The sequence below is a fragment of the Rhinolophus sinicus genome, linkage group LG03 (assembly GCF_036562045.2).
Source record: "Rhinolophus sinicus isolate RSC01 linkage group LG03, ASM3656204v1, whole genome shotgun sequence".
Classification (NCBI taxonomy): Eukaryota; Metazoa; Chordata; class Mammalia; order Chiroptera; family Rhinolophidae; genus Rhinolophus; species Rhinolophus sinicus.
The window spans coordinates 11,785,064-11,804,283 of NC_133753.1; the positions used below are offsets into that span (position 1 = coordinate 11,785,064).

The window sequence follows — 19,220 nt, forward strand, 5'->3', positions numbered from 1 at the left end:
GGCCGGAATTCAGACCCAGCCAGCGTGGCCCCAGAACCCCAGCTGTAGCCCAGGCTGGGCTCTCCACTAGCCCTGAGCATCTGTTTGCATGCCACAGGCGGAGCTGGGCTCTGGGGTTCAGTGGTCATGAAGACAGACAGCGTCTCTCCCTTCATGCAGTTTACAAATGCGAAACAAAACAGTGACAGGAGACTTCGTTCCCACCGTGCGGAGTGACATAAGGGAAGGGAGTGGTTCCCCGTGAGAAATGGCAGCAGAGGTCTTCCCCAAGTGGGAGCCGGTGGTGGCAGGAGCACTGGGAGCAGGGAGCTGAGGAGTGCTGGGCAGTTGGTCAGGACAATGGTGGGAGGCCCAGGACAGCACATGGAAAGGCCTGCAGGCCCCGCCCAGGGAGCTGCTGTTCGAGAAATGGCAGGGGCCCCGGGGGCTTAAGCCTAAAGAGAAAGCAACAAAGTGGCCCAACGTGAGGCAGGGCCATGCCAGATCCTTTAATCTGAAAAGCCCTGAAAAGCTATTGAAGGACTTCAAGGGGTGAGTGAAAAGATCAGACTGAGGTTTTAAAAGATCACTCCCTCAATGTGGAGAATGAAATGAAAGGCAGCCAAAGTGGAAGCAGAAAGAGCAGAATGAAAGTCAGGGATGCTGGTTCCCGTGAGGGGAGAGCAGCTTGGCTGAGGTGCTGCCGGTGGAGGTGGGAGGAGTGGGTACCCGGCTGCTTTCTGAGGTAGACCTGATAGCACTCGCTGATGGACTAGATGTGGGGGGGAGGGAAGAATCCTGCGTTTGGGGCTCGAGCCCATGGGTGGCCTGTGGTTCCATTTTCTGCAATGGAAGCCGGGGGGGGGGGGGGGGGCGGATGTGTTGGGGTCAGGGAGGAAGAGAAGTCTTGAGTCCTATTTGAGAAATGTTGGTGCCTGGGGACATGCAAGTGAGGAAGTCAGGCAGGCCCTGGGTGTTCAAGCCCACACTTAAGATTTGGGCTGGAAACAAATTGGGGAATGGGGATTAAAACCAGGGAGGGTGATGAGAAGGCCTAGGAAGGGAATGTCGATGGAGGAGGGAGAGGGCTGGGCCAGGGACCTGAGCCTCCCACCTCCACATTGGAAATCTGGGGAGAAGAAGAAAGGCCAAAGAAACAGAAGAGAGTGGGGAGCACGGTGGGAGGAGACCGGGAGAGGCGGTGTGGAGGCCATTGAAGGGGGCACAGAGCAGCCTGTGTCACCAGTGGGGAGAGTGGAATCCTGGTCCCACCTGGTCTGCACAGCAGGGTGGCCTGGGCAGCTTATTCCTAATCCCTCTGAGTCCCAGTGCTCTCCTCTGCAAAACAAGGACAGTTGGGACAGTGACACAGGATAACGCATGGGGAGTGCTCAGCAGGTAGCAAGCCGATAAAAAAAAAATAAGGTAAAAAAGTAACTGTTTGTAGGGAGGTGTGACTGGTAGGATACGTGGTTGAGAAACTGAGTCAGGTGGAGACAAAAGCTTTTGCTGGACTCTGCAGCTGGGATTTGCTGGTGACCGTGACAACACAGGTTTTAGTGGCATGGTAGAGCTGGAGCCATGCTGACGTGGGCTGCAGAGCGGATGGCAAGTGAGGAAGAGGAGGGCAGCCGGGTGTACATTCCTTGTAAGAACCCCTGTGGAGCAGAGTGGGGACATGAGCGGTAGCTGGGAAGGAATGTGGGGTCAAGGAAGGGGGTTTAAAAATGGCCAACACTGAATCACATTGATGGCTGATGGGGTGATCAAGTTAGTATTGAGACCCTTGTCATCCAAAAGAGAGAGAGGACATGTGAAGGCACAGACCTCTCGAGAAGGGACTAGACTGGTAGGGTCCAGGGCACAGGCAGAGGGATTGGCCCTCGGTTATAGCGGAAGTGGGGCAGCGTGGATGGACAACCATGTGGGTTTGGTGCGAGAAGAGACGCGAGGTCAGCTCAGCTAGCTTCTGTTTTCTCTTGAAATGATGAGTCAAGGTCAGCCAAGGGGGTGGGGGACTCTGGGAAAGGACTCAGGAGTCAGGAAAACAGCTGGGCAAGGCCTGGGAAGGGATAAAGTGTGCCGCAAATGCAGTGGGGATATGGAGATTGTCTCTCCATCCCACCGAGCCCCTGGGGAAGGGATCACTACACAGATTGACAGCCCTTCGCATCCTCGGAAATGAGTGTCAGTCTGGGAGCCAAGACGCTGTGGGAGGCCTTGGTCAGGCCCTCAGTGAGGACAGGACCTGGGCTCTGCTCTTCTTAGGGACTGCAGACCCCAGCTTGGGCCTGGGCCAGAGAAGCTCAGGTAGGACCGTGGCATCCTCCTTTCACTTCCAGAGTCCCCAAACAAAGAAACTGTAAAGAGCAATTCCAGTGAGAGTTGATAAGGATGAAGCCCTCCCCACGACCTCGATGACAGGAACCTCCTAAGGACATCTGACCCCTTTTCTCTTTGGCCCTCGTGCTGATCTTGATATGAAAGAGCGAAGGCATGAAGACACGGGAGGTATGCCCAGGGAGAACCCGCGGCTCCAGGCAGACACCTGTGTTCCCCTGGGGACTCCTCTGCCCTCCAGGGGCAGGGCGTGTCCCAGACCAAGTTGCTAAGGTTTGCTTCCCAAGCACAAGTCCCCCCCCCTTTTTAGGGAAGCAGGGTTTGGGGTAAATGAAATGGTTTTAGGGGTCAAGAAGTCGGCTGGCCGAGCTCCCTGCCTGCTGGCCTATAGGCCTGGCCTGCAAGACTGGAGTGCAGTCCTTCCTTCCTCCCTGTTTGCCGGACCTCAGGTGGATTGGCAGGTGTGATGGCACCCACACTGTGTGCAGCCCTTGGGCTGCCTCTACCATTTTCTGCCCCTTTGTGTGAGTTCCATAAAAGGTGTCCTCCGAGTAGACTGAACCCCAGGGAGCAGGCCTGGCTAGCCAAAGGCACCTTTGTGAGAAGAAAAGCGCTTCCTCATATTTCTGGGACAGTTGCAGCCCAGTGCCAGGCACACAGCCGGCCAGTGGAGTCGAGGCTGGATTTCAGCCACCCTCTGCCCAGCGCCTTTGCACAGTGCCCAACCCGCACAACCCAGGCAGGCAGGTCGGAGCCAGTTCCCAGCCTTGCTGCTGAAGTTCCCCAGGCGGGAATACCTCTTCGCCTCAAGGAAGCAATAGTTCTCAGACCTTCACAGCATAGCTCAGACCTTCACAGAGCACATCTTTAGTTTGGTTTCGCAAATAACTTCAGAAAGTCTTCTGTGCAAGGCAGAGTTAGGGGTGTGGTACAATGCAGAGATGGAGCCAGCTTGATACCAGCCTTCCAGGAGCATGGCATCTAGTGGGACACACGCAGGACCCTGCAGTACAAGGCAGGCTGGGTGAGGGACTGCCCAGAGCACCCACAGTGTGACGGAGACATGGTTTACCCAGGAGCGTCTGGGGAAATCGTGTGCAGGGTAGAGACTGGCGGAGACTGGAGTGAATGGAGAGTGTGGGTCTTCCACAGATGACAATTCATGAAAGGCATTTGGGGCAGAAGGGACGGCACCAGCAGAGTTGTGGAAGTGAGACCAGGAGCTGAACAGAGAGGGAGGGATTTGCAAAGGTGGCAGGGCCCTAACTGTGAATGCGAAGCAAACATGTTACATTCACCTGCAGCAGGGAACCAATGAAGGTCTGCAAGCAGAGGAGGGAATTTATTTGCAACATTTCTCATAGTACCCTGGTGACAGGGACAAAGCAAGGGATTCAGAGGAGCCAGAGCTTAGAGGCTGAGCTCTCAGAATGAGGTAGAAAGGTCCATGACCCTGAGTATCCCCTTTCCTTTAGTTAGACGCTGTCAGCTGCCAGCAACCAGGACAGAATCTTCATCCCTGTGACTCCTTCAGGGAGTCACTTTTCAGAGCCCGCCCTGCGGCGGGGAACCCTGACATCGTAGTGTGTTAGTGTCGGCTTTGAGTTCCCAGAGCCAGCTGCCCTCTGTGTTGTTGTTCCTTCTGTACAAGTTCTTACATCTCTTAATAAGCTCATAAGGCCCTCTGTTTATTTGTTCTTGTAACTTGAATTTAGCCCCTGGTGGAAGGGTCAGGGAGATGTCATTTGCTGTTGCTTCTCTGGCCTCTGACTCTCTTCACTGACCTGGGCCACAGAAGTGGTTGCCCTCCTCTAACCCTCATTCAGCCTTCATTCACCTACAAACTTGTCTTGAGCACCTACTAAGTGCTAGAGCCTGTGCTGAGATGCAGAGATGACGGTGGCTGGGAGTTGCTCATAGTTTTCTTCAGAAAAGATAATAACTGATCATATTTTGGAGGCATTAGGAAAGGATGAATGCTACTCCTCTACCTCCTGGGTTCTGAGCTGGTTAAGAAATAGACAGGGTGGGGAGATGCAAATCAGACTCCCAGCTTTGTTGCTACGGAGACTGAATCGGAGGGTGTGGCTTGACTTCTGGTCTCAGCTGGGCTCCCTAATGAATCGCAGCTGAATGGAATTCACCCGTCCCAAACTGCTGGCCTCCCTGTTGCAGGGGGAGAGCCCAGTGTCATGCCTGTAAGAACAAACCAAGAATGCAGGCATCCAAGGGACAAGGCACTAGACAGAGAGAGCTCAGAGGGGCCACCATGAGCAAGCCCCAGTCCTCCCAAATGCATCAATCCGATGGGACCTAGGGGCGGGAGTGGGGGGGGGGGCTGTGGCAGATGGGCACCTGACACAAACAAGAGGCAGGATTGGAGGGTCCCCTCGCACAGATGCTGTGCCTGAGGGGATGGTAGAGGTTACACAGGTGCTATGGAAATGCAGAGGAGGGATCAGGGGTAGACATTTGTGAAACCCTCTTCTGGAGAGAGGTTGGTCCTTGTGGGAGCTGTGGACTCACTCCCAGGAAGGAAGGAAGGCTTCCCAAGCAGCGGAAGCTCATTGTAAATGCCTGCATGGCCTCCATGCATTCTGGGGAACCAGCATGTGCCTGGGTGAGAAGGCCCCTTGGGGGTTTCCAGGAAGTCCTTTCCTTCTGCTCCCCTAACCCCATCCCAGAGGATTTGATTGATGGCAGAAATCCCACCACTAAGGTTTCATTTCTGGAGACTTTGTGCCCCATTAAGATGCAATGTCCTCATAAAGGGGGGATGCCTACTGGCGTACCTCGCTTCGTTGCGCTTCTCAGACATTACAGTCTTTACAATTGGAGGTAAGCCTGACCCTCAACCAGCAAAAAGATCGCGATGAAGGCTCAGGTGACGGTTAGCATTGTTTAGCAATCAAGGATTTGTAATGAAGATGTGTACATTGTTATTTTAGACCTAATGCCACGGCACACTAACAGAGACTACAGTGTAGTGTAAACGTGAGTTTTATATGCACGGGGAAACCAAAAAATGCGTGTGACTCGCTTTATTGCGATATTAGGTTTATTGCCGTGGTGTGGAACCCAGCCTGCAGTACCTGCCAGGTATGCCCGTGTTCGGAGCCATTGCCTCAAAGGAGCCCTGGTAAAACAGAAAGGCTGGACCTGCGTCTCCCAAACACAGACTCGGCCAAATAGAGCCACAGGGCTTGGATGAGTCATTTTACCTCGGGGCACGTTAGTTTCCTCACTCTGTACCCTCGAAGGGGTGAGGCCCGACTGAGCCTTACCCTCGCCATTTTCAAGCCCTCTGGGCTCTGGGCTTCCACGCTCCTAGCTGGTCCTTACCTCTGCCCAGGGAGAGATGTGGGCCAGCATCCTGGCCCCTCAACGGTGAACAGGCCCAGAGGGGCTGACTGCCTTGCCCAGGGCCACACACAGGCCCAGGTGCGGGAACCACACCTTCAGTGTTCTCATGATGCTGTGGCTTACAGGATGTGAACCCTAGAACCCGGAGGTCCCCAGCAGTGCCTCAGAGGCCGGGACAGGGGGCCAAGCCAAGGGGGAGGCAGGAGGCACACTCTTAAGATCAATTTGGAAAAAAGAGCCTCCATGGGGGAAAAGATTTGCACATCACTGCAGTACACTGTGCCCTACGTCCTTGCCTTTGACCTTGAAATGGAGGGACCCGGGAGCAGCGTAGGCCATGCATTTGTCTGCCTCAGGAGTGCAGGCCTCATCAGTGACTCGGTTTCCTCCTCCGACTTCTGTGCCATTGAAAAGAAGCCCTTGGAGGCCTGTATCTTTCTCCCACCTTCGTGATCATGGCTCAGCTCAGCTCCGCCTTCCATTTCCTCTTCACATGAAGGGAGCTAGAGCTCAGCTGTTGAGCTGACGACGACACGGTAGCCTCACAGAGGACCCTCCATGCACAGGACTCACATGTCATGTTGGGGTGTAAGCCCCCCGCCCCCTCCCGCTTGAATCTTGGTACAAAAATCCCAGAAGCATTGAATCCCTGCTCTCTTAGTTGGCCCTTTTCCTGTAGTGATGCAGAGGGAGAGGCCTGGTTTGCCTTACCTCTTACCCACCCACAGACCATAGGCCCTGGGGAGCTTGGGAACGGACATAAATGCACCCCCAGAATGGAAGCACGTCAGGAACAAGTGTGCAGGGAGAGGAGCGTTCCACACAGCTGTCCGAGAAGCTGCCACGCTCAGGTAACCTGAACCTGCCGTGGGCACACGTCTGACTCTGGCAAGAGCCGGAAAGAACTGTTACTGAAAGACATTGGCCGGCCCTGCGGTGTCACTAGGAGGGTGTTTATCTCCCAGGAGGGCCCAAACCAGAGGACAGATAGTGTCGTCTCTGTTCCTGTAGAGCCCCGGGTGTAGTAAGTACCTGCTCAATCAGTACCAGGTGAGCTGAGTCTCCAGAGCAGGTGAGGCAGGTGCGCTGCCAGCTTTGCCACCGTCAGGGCTCTGTAACATGCTGGCGTTGCCTGAGTTTCCATGTCTGATGGGCGCTCCGGCCTCTCCTCCCCGGGTCCCTGGGCCAGCCCTCCCCTCTGTGCTCCCTGCTGAGGGAGGCCTGACAGACGGAAGACCTGACAGCGGGAGCTGCAGGGTGGCTCTGGGCCTCAGCAGGGCCACATTCTCCACGGCTTCCTCTTGGCCTAAGGAGTCATCAGTGGTGTAACTGGTCACCAGGGAGCTGAGCAGAGGCGCCATCAGACTAGGTGAGGGCCAGAAGTCAGCAGCGTCAACACAGATTGCAACCCTGTGACACCACCTGGGCTTTTCCCGTCTCTGGGCTTAAAGCTGGGGGTGGGAAGCTGCAAAGATGGATCCACAGCAAGACCCTTCACAAGAACACACCAGGGACACAGCCACAGAGAGGTGCAGAGGCTGGGCTCCCCTCTGGGGGGCGGGGTGGGGTCAGAGCAGGCACCCAGGAATGGTGACAATTGAGCTAGGCCTCGAAGAGGGTTGGGGGACTGATGGTATCACAAGAGAATAAACCAAAGCGAGTGCAGAAACAGCAGTGCTTACCATGCGAGAGCCCGGGGGTTCAGGGCGCAGTAGGAACACAGGTTGGGGGCAAGTTGGAACTGGTCACCAAGGGCTCTGAATGCCAGGAAAAGGGACCTGGATATTATTTGGTGCAGGGGAGACACTGTTCTCTGTAGAGGACGAGAACGTAGGCTCCAAGCCAGGCTCTGCCCCTAACTTGCCCTGGGACCTTAGACAAGTTGTTCAGCCTCTCTGTGCCTCAGTTTCCTTGTCTGTATAACAGTACCTATGGGATCACTGCACAGAGGCAAGGGAAAATGAGAGCCTTTCTTGGCGCAAAGCTCCTGTTTCCTGAACTCATTAACCACTGTTATTGTTACTGTTACCATTCATTCATTCATTCATTCATTCAGCAACTGTTTCCTGAGCAGTGTTCTAGTCACTGGGGACCCGGCAGTGAACAGCACATTCTCCCTGCCCTCGTGCGGCGTATGGCTTACGTTCTAGAGGGACAGTAATGAGACAAGATAAACCTATCAGTTGGTATAGGGAGGAAAAGAAAGCAGGGAAAGGAACTGGGTCGTGCTGAGTGGGTGGGAGCAGCAGGAAGGCCTTCAGAAAGGACGTTTTTTCTGCAGGGGGAGCGACCCAACCAGAGCTTTGCCTCAGGGGCTGGTCTGGCAGCAGCTGGTGGGAGGCAGGAGGTGGGGGCTCAAGGAAGCCTTGCCGACAGGACACACTCATCAGGTGCGCAAAGAAAATAGTGAAAGTTTTCTACTTTCTATTGTGTTCTTCTGCCGTTTCTATGTTTGCGTGCATTATATTATACACAGTATATTAACATACATACAAGTAACTTGGAGAGACAGGTGCAGACATCTGTGCCAGGAGTGGCGGCCAGTGGTCAAGGCCCGAACAGATGAGGAAGGGGCTGGCCTGGAAGTAGGAGGAGGGGTCAGTGGGCCCAGCACACAGCGGCTGCCTGGGCAGGGCTCTGGGCAGCAGTCTTGGCTGACACGGCTGAGGAGCAGGGAGAGGAGTCTGACATCCTTGAAGATGCAGGCCCAGCTCTGGGAAGGTGGTGGTCCTGTGATGACAAGGTGGAAAGGAGAGGACGGCACTTGCGTGTTCCTGACAGACAGGTGGCAGTTGGACCTGTGTGATGGACTCTTTCGGGGCGGCCGGGGCTGCAGAGCCATTTGTGACCCTCCACATAGAGTTGGGAGGGTTGGGGCCTGAGCTGGGAGGAAAGGTCATTTTCCTGCTTTTTTGAAAGTGACAGCTTGGTTTTCCAAAGGGCTTTGTGGATGTTATACAGTTAATAGTCTCCAGGGTGCAGTAACTTCCCCAGGTCGGAGGGCAGCGTCTGATGGAACAGCCATTTTATTTCATGCCCATAAACATGTAGCCACGGTCTGCTGCCCTTGTCACATGTTGTGGCACCAGGGGGACGGGCTGTGAGGGGCTGTGTGCCTCCGGCTTGCTTGTCCTTGAGCTCATTGCAGCCCTGTCTCCGTGGTTGTCAGAGCAAGGGCAGGTGTCCTGGGTGGGGACGGACACAGGCAGGCCTCACTCCCCTCTCGTTGGTGGTGACACATGTCCCCTTCAAGGTCCCACAGTATGAGTGACTCAAGTCCCTGTGTAACTGTGGGCGTGAAAGACTGTCAGCCTGCAGCCGTTTCCACTCGGGGTGGGGGATTGCCTGGCTCTGGGCCCTGTGTATTCCAGATGGGCCCCTGCCAGACTCCCGTGGGGGGAATGTAAATAAATGTCCCCAACCAGAGTCACAGCCATTCGCAGGGCCTCTGCAGGGCACTGAGGCAGGAAAGCATCTGACTCTTCTGTCTTCCCCACAGCTGAAGTCTACATTGGCATTGGAAAGCCTGCAGAAGCCACAGCCTGTACCCAAGAAGCTGCCAACCTCTTCCCAATGTCCCACAACGTCCTGTACATGCGTGGCCAGGTTGCCGAGCTCCGAGGGAACCTTGAGGAAGCCCTGCGGTGGTACGAAGAAGCCTTATCCATCAGCCCCACCCACGTGAAGAGCATGCAGCGACTGGTGAGTGACCTACGGCGGGACCCCCACTCTTGGATGGGGCTCTGCTTGGAAGCTGCAGGTAGCGCAATACCCTCAAACCCTGTTCTGGTTCCAAAGGCCAGACGCATTATTAGCTTGCCAGGCTGTCCCAGTGCACAAAGCCAGCGGGCGCCGTCCCTGCTGTGGTTCATGTAAGTGGAGGCCCTAGGAGCTGGCAGCCATACCCGGTGGTCCTCTGTGGTGAAGGGAGAGTCTGAGTCAGGGGGCGCCTGGCCAGCAGCCCAAGCCACCCTGAGGCTCTGGGCTTCATGAAGACATTCTTGTGGCCCTGGGCACTGTCATTGTCATCTTGGTCTCCACACTGCTTATAGCAGCCACCTTGGGGGGTGTCCATCCCCCGGGGACACTTCAGTACAAAAGTCAGAGCACTTTACAAACAGGGAAGCCCTCTTCCCTGGAGGGGGCTGGAGACTCCAGCTTGTCTCCGAGGCCACTGGCTAGTAGGGTCATCCTGTCAGAGGACGGAGGAGGATCCAGGTAAGTCCCCCCAGTTTCCACACTGTGTGGGGAAGTGGCTCTCGAGAAATGTACACATCCCTCTTCTGGATGCCCAGGCCAGAGCCTGGGGCTCCCCTCCTTCCCTCGCCTTGGGGTTGGCCACCTGACTACCTCGGTTTCCGTGGGGTGGGGGAACAGACCTACCACTCTGGAGGGTCTCATCTGTTAAGAACATATGCTGAGCTCAGCCATCAGCCTGCTGTTGTCTTCCTGTGACAGTCTGAATTGAATCGCGCAAGTGAACCGGGTCCAAGGAGCTGGGGAAAGTCGTCCTGCTCTGTCTGGGCCTGCATGCTAGGCTCAGGTACTGAGTTTTTATTTCATTCTTAGTGGTAGGACATCTGTGACTTAATGAACCAGAGGAAAGGAAAGCTAGTAATGAACCAGAGGTGCCCTCTGTGTCCGCTGCCCTTGGGAGCCCGGCGTCTGTAATCAATGGTGTGTGATACGGAAAAGCGAGCACTGGACAAGGAGTCCAGGGGCAGAGTTGTGGCCCCAGCAGTGTCGCTCTCTGGCTCTTTAACTTTGGGGAAAGCCCATAAACCCTCTGCACTCAGTTTCCTTTCTGTAAAATGAAACGTTCAACTCAATAGGCTGTGCGTTTTCATCCACAACTGAAGAGGATATGGTTTGGTAACGAAGAGGTAAAATGTTCCCCGAAGGATCCCCAAGCCTGCATTTGCTTGTCATTTGTCATAGTAACATTGCAATCCGTACAAGAGCTGAGCAGTAACTGCTGGTTCTCAGCATTAGGCATCGTGGGAAGAGTGTGTGCTTCCGAGTCACATCTGGGCCCAAACTCAGCCCCCGTCCTTACTCCTAGGGAAGCTCGGGCTTGTCGCGTGGCCTCCAGGAGCCGCCATGTGTCTGTGCAGTGGGCTGCGACCTAGCCAGGTCATTTGCAAGAACTGAATGCAATGATTTGAATAACAGGCCCAGCAGAGTTCCTGGCAGCTAGCTCATTAAATAGAAAACGGATAACAGTCATTTTCAGGTTTAAAAATCAGTCAGACCTTATAATAATTACAGCTACTTCGTTTTGTTTCAACGCCCCTTTGTGAGCATTTCGTACCTCAATACGGCTTTATAATTTTATATATTATCCAAACATTAGTTTGTTTGATTAAAAATATTACATAGCTTTTAATTTCTGTCTCACTATTGTAAGAAGAATTTATAAGTGCTTTTGAGATCTCGTGCTTTTTTTAGAGCATCGCAGAAAAGGTATAATCAATGCCGTGTACCCAGCCTTTTTATTAAAAAGAGGCACCGTGTTTCTACCTCGAGGCCTATCAATTATTCAGAGAACTATTTCTTGTTCGTCCCCAAAGGGAACACATGAGACCAAAGATCAAATAGGAAAATCGCACTGGGAAAGTTTTTGGTTTCACCTTTGGAGCTTGTCAAGACACCTGAGCTGCCTGACAAATGCCAGATGCTTTCCTTTCTGAAAGGAGCAGTGGTGGCCCGGGCATGGGAGAGCTGGTGAGCCAGGGCCCTTGCCTGCTGGGTCGTGGGCAACAAGTGAGCTTTCTCTGACTCAGAGACACTGGCTGCTTTGGAGGTCTCACCAGTAGAAAATAATAATAACAATAAACTCTTGAGTGCATCCTGACATATTCAAAACCCATCCAGACTGGAGGCAAGCTGAGACCAACAAGCCTACAAGTTTTGAGGAGTTTAGATTTTCGTCATCTGAAGCCGACCACTGACCGGGACCAGTCTGACTCCCAAAAGGTGGCATGGATGGTTCCTTCATGGAGACCTTCTAAATGATGCACACTGGCCTGTGTTCCCCAGCTCTGCACCCCACAGCCAACAGGAGCCCCACTGTGCTGTGGGAACCCCTGGTGCCATGGAGGGGCAGTCCTGGAACCCCAGGCCCTTCATCCCTGACACATCCCAGCATCTCTTTCCTGCCTCCCTCACGCTGTGCAGGAGAGCTGCGTTTCTGTGGCTTTGGATGGAAGAAGGGAGGAAGATGGCCTCCCACACCCTCTGCAGGGTCAGGAGGAAGCTCCTGGCCACAGAGGCCTGGACTCGAATCCCAGTTCTGTCACTTACTGGCTTTGGGACCTTGGGCAAATTACCCTCTTTGTGCCTCAGTTTCCTGAGCTATATAAATGAGTGTAATATTAGCACCAGACCCAGATTAAGCAAAGAAACAGAAGATCTCCTACTGAGTCACAAAAGACCCGCCTGTACCCTCCTGGAAACCAGATTGGAGTGTAAGCCCCTCGGTGACAAGGAAGGTCTCAGCAGCAGGATCAGAATTGGTCTTTTTACCAGATCCAGGCCTAGGGAAGAAGCAGGGCTCCAGATTTACATGGCAGAGGGAGGCAGGGACGGAGATGGGCGCCTGGCATTCAGGAAGAGGAGCTTGTAAGCGAGGGTGGGCCAGGGACACCTGCCCGGGCCAAGGCTCGGAAGGTCGGCACCAGGAGTGTTCAGAACAAGAGCACCAGAGACCACCCAGGAGCCACCACGGAGGTTCCAGGGCAAGGAACCCACTGCAGGCTGATTGGTGTGGTTCACATGGAACAGAGCAGGGAGAGTGTGTCTGCGTCGGCACTGGTGCTCGTGGGGAAGGAGGGGGGCTGGGGGCACGGCCGCAGGGGCTGTTGCGGAGGCTGAAGCCACATTGTCTGACCCAGATGGAGGCCAGGTGGCCGACGGCGCCTGCAGAAAGCTGTGCACAGTCCGGAGCTCGCGCTTGCTCCATAAGGAACAATTACTTGTCGGTGTCTAGGGGTTGTAAGTGGGAGCATGTGCCAGATCGCCTGCCCCAGCTTGCAGGAGAGGTACAATTTAAGCAGAAATGCAAACACATTAATAGTTAAAAAGCAATAATGACTTGGCAGATGGTTTTCGTTAAAGTTAATAGAAGGTCAGACTTAACAAGAGAAACGTAAATTAACTCCCAGTGAAATTTTCTAATAGTTTTAGCCATCGTATATGTATTTAAATTCACATAGAGAGAGAAGGAGAAGAAAAATAGTGTTTAATATTAATGAGGAGTGAGCAGAAGATGAGAGGCAGAGAGAGAGCAGAATGTGGGCAGGTATTAGGGATGCAGTGAGCTGAGCGGATGGGAATTACAAAGCAATGGTGTTGACAAGGGGAGGAATTCGTACGTAGACTGATCAGACTTTTCCCAGAAAATCTAAAGTCATATTATCATATCATCTTTGCATAAGTGTATAAATTTACATATATTTGCATGCTATGTTTAAAAGCCCGTAGCTCCCAGTACCCAAAATGAATTAACGAAACGGACGGAGGGCAACCTTTCCCCACCAGTTCTTCTGCGATCTGGAGCCGAGATACAGGAGAGAAATGGGGCTCATGGTAGATGGAGGGATGGCATCCCGGGCTGTGCTGCCCAGGCCAGGGGCAGGCACAGAGGCTCAGGGCAGCCAGGGACAATTCCCAGGAGGGCTCTGCAAACAGGGACATCTGCTTGCCCTCTGATAACGTCGGCCTGGGCTTTTGAGAGCAGAGTGTGAGATGTGAGAGAAAGAAAGGAACGGGACCTTATAGGAGAGAGATGAACGTGGAAGGGAACAAAGAAGGTTGTGTGGAGGGGAGTTGATAAGGCTAGAAGGGGAAAGTATTGTTGAGAAATAAACTTATCCTCAAACATATTAGCAGGATGCTCAGGTCTCCCTCCAATGCACTTGACAGGCTGAGAAAAGGTGAGGAGCAGAAGCAGATGGTGGGGGTCACCAGGACTTGGCCAGTGGACAGCTTGTGGAGAGAGGGAGGCAGTTTCCTGGAGAACTGTGAGCTGGGGAAGGACTGGGCCCAGCAAAGCTTGGGAAGGGGGCACTGGAGAGTCAGAGCCCCTGCCCCTACCTGACCCCTGCAGGGGAGGGAAGACAACTGACGCGTCACCCTGAAGGGATACCCTTCAGCTAAGGCGAGTCTGGCAAGAGAACCAAGGACATTTCAGAGCTGATGTGAGAGGTGGGGAAAATGGAGATTTAAAGCATTAGAGGCCATCCCTTTGAATGTCAAAGGTCCCAAGACAAGGCGGAGGGTGGGGCAGGAACGGGAAGACATTCAAAGCATGGTAGCTGGAAGACTGGGGAAAAGGTGGTAATTTCCAGCCCCTCTGCCAGAGGACATAGTGATAAAAGAGCACTGGAAAGAAAGGGGAAGATGCTTGGGAGGCGACACCTTGGAGGTGATGGGTTAGGCCCAGGTGATTCTCCCAAGGAAGTGTGGCTAAGGCCGGCCTGCCCAGCTGGGGAGCACCCAGCTGTAGAAGGGGACCACAGCGAAATTGGAAGGGCCTCTGCTCAGTGGAAGAACAGTGTTGAGGTTATTGTGAGGAGCCAATCTAATAATAGAAAAGCTTTTTGTTTGGGGCACGATGGGTCCACAAGTGCCTGTTTGTCTCTGTGGATGGATTGTAGGACGAAAACCCTGCATTCAATCAAGATGGCTTCAGGCTAAAGGTTTCACACACAGGCCGCCTTTGAGGCTTTCCTCCATTATCTTGTGTTTTCTGAAACATTAGAAATCTGGAGGGACATGGAGTGTAAACACTTTACAAGTGGTGTTGCCGTTCCATTCCAAGGGAATGCCTTCGTAGCAAAGACCGGCAGAGCGAATGGCTAAGCTGTTTGAAAAGTGCATTTTCCTGTGAAATACCCAAAGGCACGCCACATGGATGGTGGGTTTGGAAGGACGTGGGACATTCAGTGCAGGGGGATATAGCTGGCGGATTCTTACTACATTTTAAGTTGTTTTAACAGCTCCCAAGATTGGTCCTGAATTCATCACAGCAAGGCTGACTAACTGACATTACTCTGAGAAGGCTGTTTCGAAGTTCAAAGCGGGGAGTGAAGTCCGTGTTTCTTTTAAACTGGCTTCAGCTTGCACGCTTATTTACGGTGGGAAAATGCTTTATCCCACCATCCGTGACAAGCCAAAGGATGGTACAGAGGGTTTGAATTGAGGGAAAGCGGTGAGCTCTGGCTTGCCTAAGGCAGCTTGCACTGCTAAATTATGAAACTGGGGTGTTTTTCTCTCTCTCCCATCTTTTAAAGTGTCCATCTGTTTAATGAGATTTGGACAAAATTGCTTGAGTCTCATATTTTATTAGTTAGCGGTATGTCTTCTAGTTTGTGCCTCTGCTGGAGGAGAGATACAGCCTGAAGTTGGTGAACTTTTCAGGGTTACTCCAGAGACTGGTGTCTGTGCATCGGTCTGATTTATCCGTCAATCTAGTAAGGGGGACCTGAGGCCACGAGCAGCCCAGGGCACAGACGGACAGGACAGGGTCACACATCCTTCCCCTGGAGAAACCAGGCCTGAAGAGGGGTCTTTGATCCCTCCTGGTGCTCTGGATAAGACCCGGGTGCAATTAAGCTAATGAAACAGAACCCAGATACCCCTCCCCTTTCAAATGCTCGTCTGTAGGAGTGGATTTCTTTCAAACAAAGCATCGATTTTCTTTCCGTACTTGGAAAGAATGATTGACAGGAAAAAAACTTTACCATAGTCTAGTGAGAAGGCTCTTTCATTTATTAATTATATTTTATTTTCCTTCAGGATGAAAAAAAATGCTTTTAAAATTAAGGAGAACAAGTTTTTTCTTTAAAGAAAGACTCATGAACTATTTACTGCCCCCCTTTCCTGTGCACCTGTGTGCTTGTTAATAACAGTCCTTGAAAAGTGTACAAACCTTAATTTCCCTACTATCTTCACTTGCCATAACTGGCATTCAGACTAACGGTGCAAAGGAGAAAAGAGAGCATTCTGTTGGCTGTCTGGGTCTCTGCTCTTCATTCCCCCTTCTCTCCCTTCTTTTAATGGCACGCGCTGCATGTTAGCTCCTTTGATAGCTTGAGGCCTTTTCAAGAATTATTCATACTTGGCATGAATATAGCATTAACCTCTACGAGGACGTGGAAAACCTCGATCGCCACACCTGATGTGTTTGTTGTCCCTATGTGAGGTAAAACGGAGAATGTCTCTTTTACTGACAGGGAAACTGCTCTTGGAAACCTGCCCCAGGTTACACTGCAATTTAGGAGCCGCGCTGGCCTGGAAGATACTGAGATTGGATGCTAGTGGAGTCACTGAAGCGTCTGAGGCTTGAAGGACAGGGCAGCAGAGAGGCTGAGAGCATGGCACTGGGGCCACCCTGCCCGGGTTCAAGTCCCAGCTTTGTCATTTATTAACTCTGTGACCTGCGCTGAGTTCCTTAATCTTCCTGTACTTCCATTTTCTCAGCCGGGAAATGGAGATGGTAATAGTGCCCCCTTAATGGTGTCATGGTCCCGGGTAAATGAGCAAATACAGGCTGCGTTATCGCTCTGTAAATACTAGCCCTGAGCATTACTGTCATTCTCTCTGATTTCTGTCACACCTGGTGGAAGCCCATCTGTATCCTTTTGACAGTGAGGGAGACATCTTTCCAAGTGAGCTGACCATGGGTGTGGCTTTCCTTCTGCTCTAACATGACCAAATTTCAGCAGTTGGAGGAGCAGAATTGCAAATATATCATGGCACATGGTTGACCAAAAGCATAGTACTTTTGCTTTTAAGTATTAGTTTCTGACTATTTCTTTGGAGCCTGTAACCCAGGTTATTAAGGGTAAAAGGAGTTGAAAGGAGTGGGTAGGAATCCCAGCTGGCATGAATTACCAGGCAGAGACCAAAAGCTGGGCTCAGAGGGGAGGTTGAATGGACCAGACCAGAGCTGCTGTCACGGACGGGCCCTCTGCACGGCCAGGCTGGGGGTGGGCCCTTGACCCAAAGGACAGGGGCTGGTCAGGCAGCAGAGGTCAGTCTGGGCGGCAGGAAGGGCAGAGCCTGTCATGGAGCCCAGCTCAGATGTCACCCTGTCTCCCACCCAACCCCACCCCAGAGGCACCCTCAGCCCTTGACCCATGTCTCTTGAAGCACTTGAACCAACATGGATCTGTCTGCTCCTTGGGGGAAGCTGCCATGCCTAAGGCAGCACAGTGGCCTGTGTAGACCAGAGGTGGCAGTTGGGCACGGTGGGCGGAGGAGGGAGAACAACTACAAGTGACCTTGAACTTGACAGGTGTCCTTATTCCTATTTTACAAATGAAGCCCCCCAAGCACTGGATACTGTTTCCCTTGAGATTTTGAACAGATGTCATTGGAACATGCGATTTTTGAGTAGTCAGATGAACTATTTCTTTGTGCAGAGTCCTTTGGGTGTTTGTTGGCCTGGCCTGGGCACAATGGTCCGTATGGGACGTGGCGTGGAGGTGGGACCGGAAAATGTGGCCACATGGTTTCCCAGGACACCATGGAGGCCATGTCGGAGCTAATAAATAGAAGCTTTCAGGACGATGGCATCTCCTTATATTCCAGACTGGATGTCAGAGAGGACGTGATGGTCTGTAAGGTGGGGCTCCTGGCAGGTGTGCTGGCAGGCCTGAAGCAGCTATCCCAGGGGCTGATCGTGGCAGGAGGCCAGAGGGGCTGCCCTCTGCTGAAGAGCCCTGGGTGGGGACAGTGACCACCCCTCTCAAGTTGAGACACTGTCCTGTTGTCCCCAAGCACGTTCTTCTTTGTCAGATCCTGTGCCCCACAGCAGTCGCCGTCCTTAAGGCAGAGATGCCTGTGGAACAGTGTCCAGGAGGCTGTGCTGGTGTCTGTGCTGGTCTTCCCAGGCCGATGTGTGTGGCTACTTGCTCTCTGTCCCCAAGGACGGCGCTGCAGTGAGAGAGGCCTGGAGCAGGGGAGGGGCTGCCTGACAGTAGGTGTGCCCGGCTGCCAGGCCACCAGGCTCGCTCCGTTTGGTCAGAGAGGATCACCCTCTGGGAAACTGACACACTCGCCAAGCCCATGAGAGATCTAGTTCGAGACCAGAAATCAAAATGATCATTTATAAAGAATTGCACCTTTCCTGGGTCGGGCCCCTGTGCTCGCTCTTTCCCTCCTCCCCAGAGGAGCTCACCCTCTACGCTGAATGCCACGCGCCAAGTCCTGACCCTCAGACAGGGGCTGGGGAGGCTGACATGGGCAGCCCAGGGTGCCCACGCAGATGCCAAGGATTGGGGCTGTGCTGGTCCTGGCAGCAGCCCCTCCTCTGCCACAGACAGCCCCTTCCGGGGGCCCCAGACTCTCCACCTGTCACGTACCCTTTCAACCAGAGCCTCCGCCAATGTCCTGTGGTTTCAGACAAGCCAAGAAGGGACAGGCTCGGGCCTCGGGAGTGCCAGGAAAGGGGGGAGCTTGTCACCCCGGCCTGGAGCAGCCTGGTTCTCTCACCTCTGTGTGCCAAACAAATATCATTAAATAGCATTTCCTGTTTGAAAAAAACAGACACCTGAGCCCCACTCCCTCAGGTCAGATGAATTCTCTTACAGTAGGGTTTCGGTTAGTAAACCCCCCGTCATCTCTCCCCAAGACACACACACACGCACACACACGGACACGGACACACACACACACACACACACACACACACAAACACCGTCCCTTGATGGGGACTCGGAACACATCCTCAGCCCTTCCTTATGTGGTTCCCTCCCTAGATTGTCAGTCTGGTGTCCCATTCAGGGCGTGACCTTCTGAACTTGGTCCTAGACTAAGAGAGTCTCTTCTTTTGCCCCCACCGCTACCCCCAAGCCAGGTTAAAGCAGCTTCCCTTATCCCCACGGCACCAACATACCTCCTTTGCTCTCACGTCCAGCTTAGAGGGGGCTCCTCTGGGGAGGAGAGAGGCAGCCACGCTGCTCTAACTGGGTCTGCGCTGTGCCTGCGCCATCTTCGGGGAGGAGATGACAGCGGCAGCAATAACAATCAGAGTGCCTGCCAAAGCTGGGGTCAGAGGTCGATGCCAGCGGAGAGGACATTTGGTGGGGGAGGTATTGGAAATTATTTGGGGGAAAAACCAGGTTATTGAAAAGTTTTTTATGACACAAGCTATAGCCTCAGATCCTTTTGAAACTACATATTTTTAATTTAAGACATTATGTGGTCTGGGGAATGTGTGTCCTCCTTGGAGCAAGACGAGTGTCACCTGGGAATCTGGAACTTCTGCTGTCCGTCCACACGACTCCTGTGTGACTTACGGCCCATGTTCTTGCCAACCCCTCCCCAGAGACACCCCCACCCCAAACAGCATCGTTTGGTGCAGACATTTTCTGCTGGGTTTTTGGGTTCCTCTTACCACTGCAGCATTTTCTCAGAATTGGCCAGGCAGACATGTCGTCAGGCCACCCCTGCTTTCACCAAGGACTGATATCACGACCCAGAGGCAACACAGACCCCGTGCAGGCTGAGAAATACAAGCCATGTCACCAGGC

The 19,220-nt window shown here is 53.2% G+C and overlaps 1 protein-coding gene across 11 annotated transcripts in view; it reads left to right on the plus strand.

Moving 5' to 3' along the window:
• Positions 1-19,220, plus strand: part of TTC7B (tetratricopeptide repeat domain 7B) — a 238,820-nt gene that overhangs the window by 195,941 nt on the left and 23,659 nt on the right. For all 11 annotated transcript variants that reach the window (XM_074327043.1, XM_074327041.1, XM_074327049.1 and 8 more), the window contains one exon: positions 9,182-9,384. In XM_074327043.1, the coding sequence (XP_074183144.1) occupies positions 9,182-9,384 (203 nt within the window). The remainder of the gene's footprint in view (positions 1-9,181; positions 9,385-19,220) is intronic.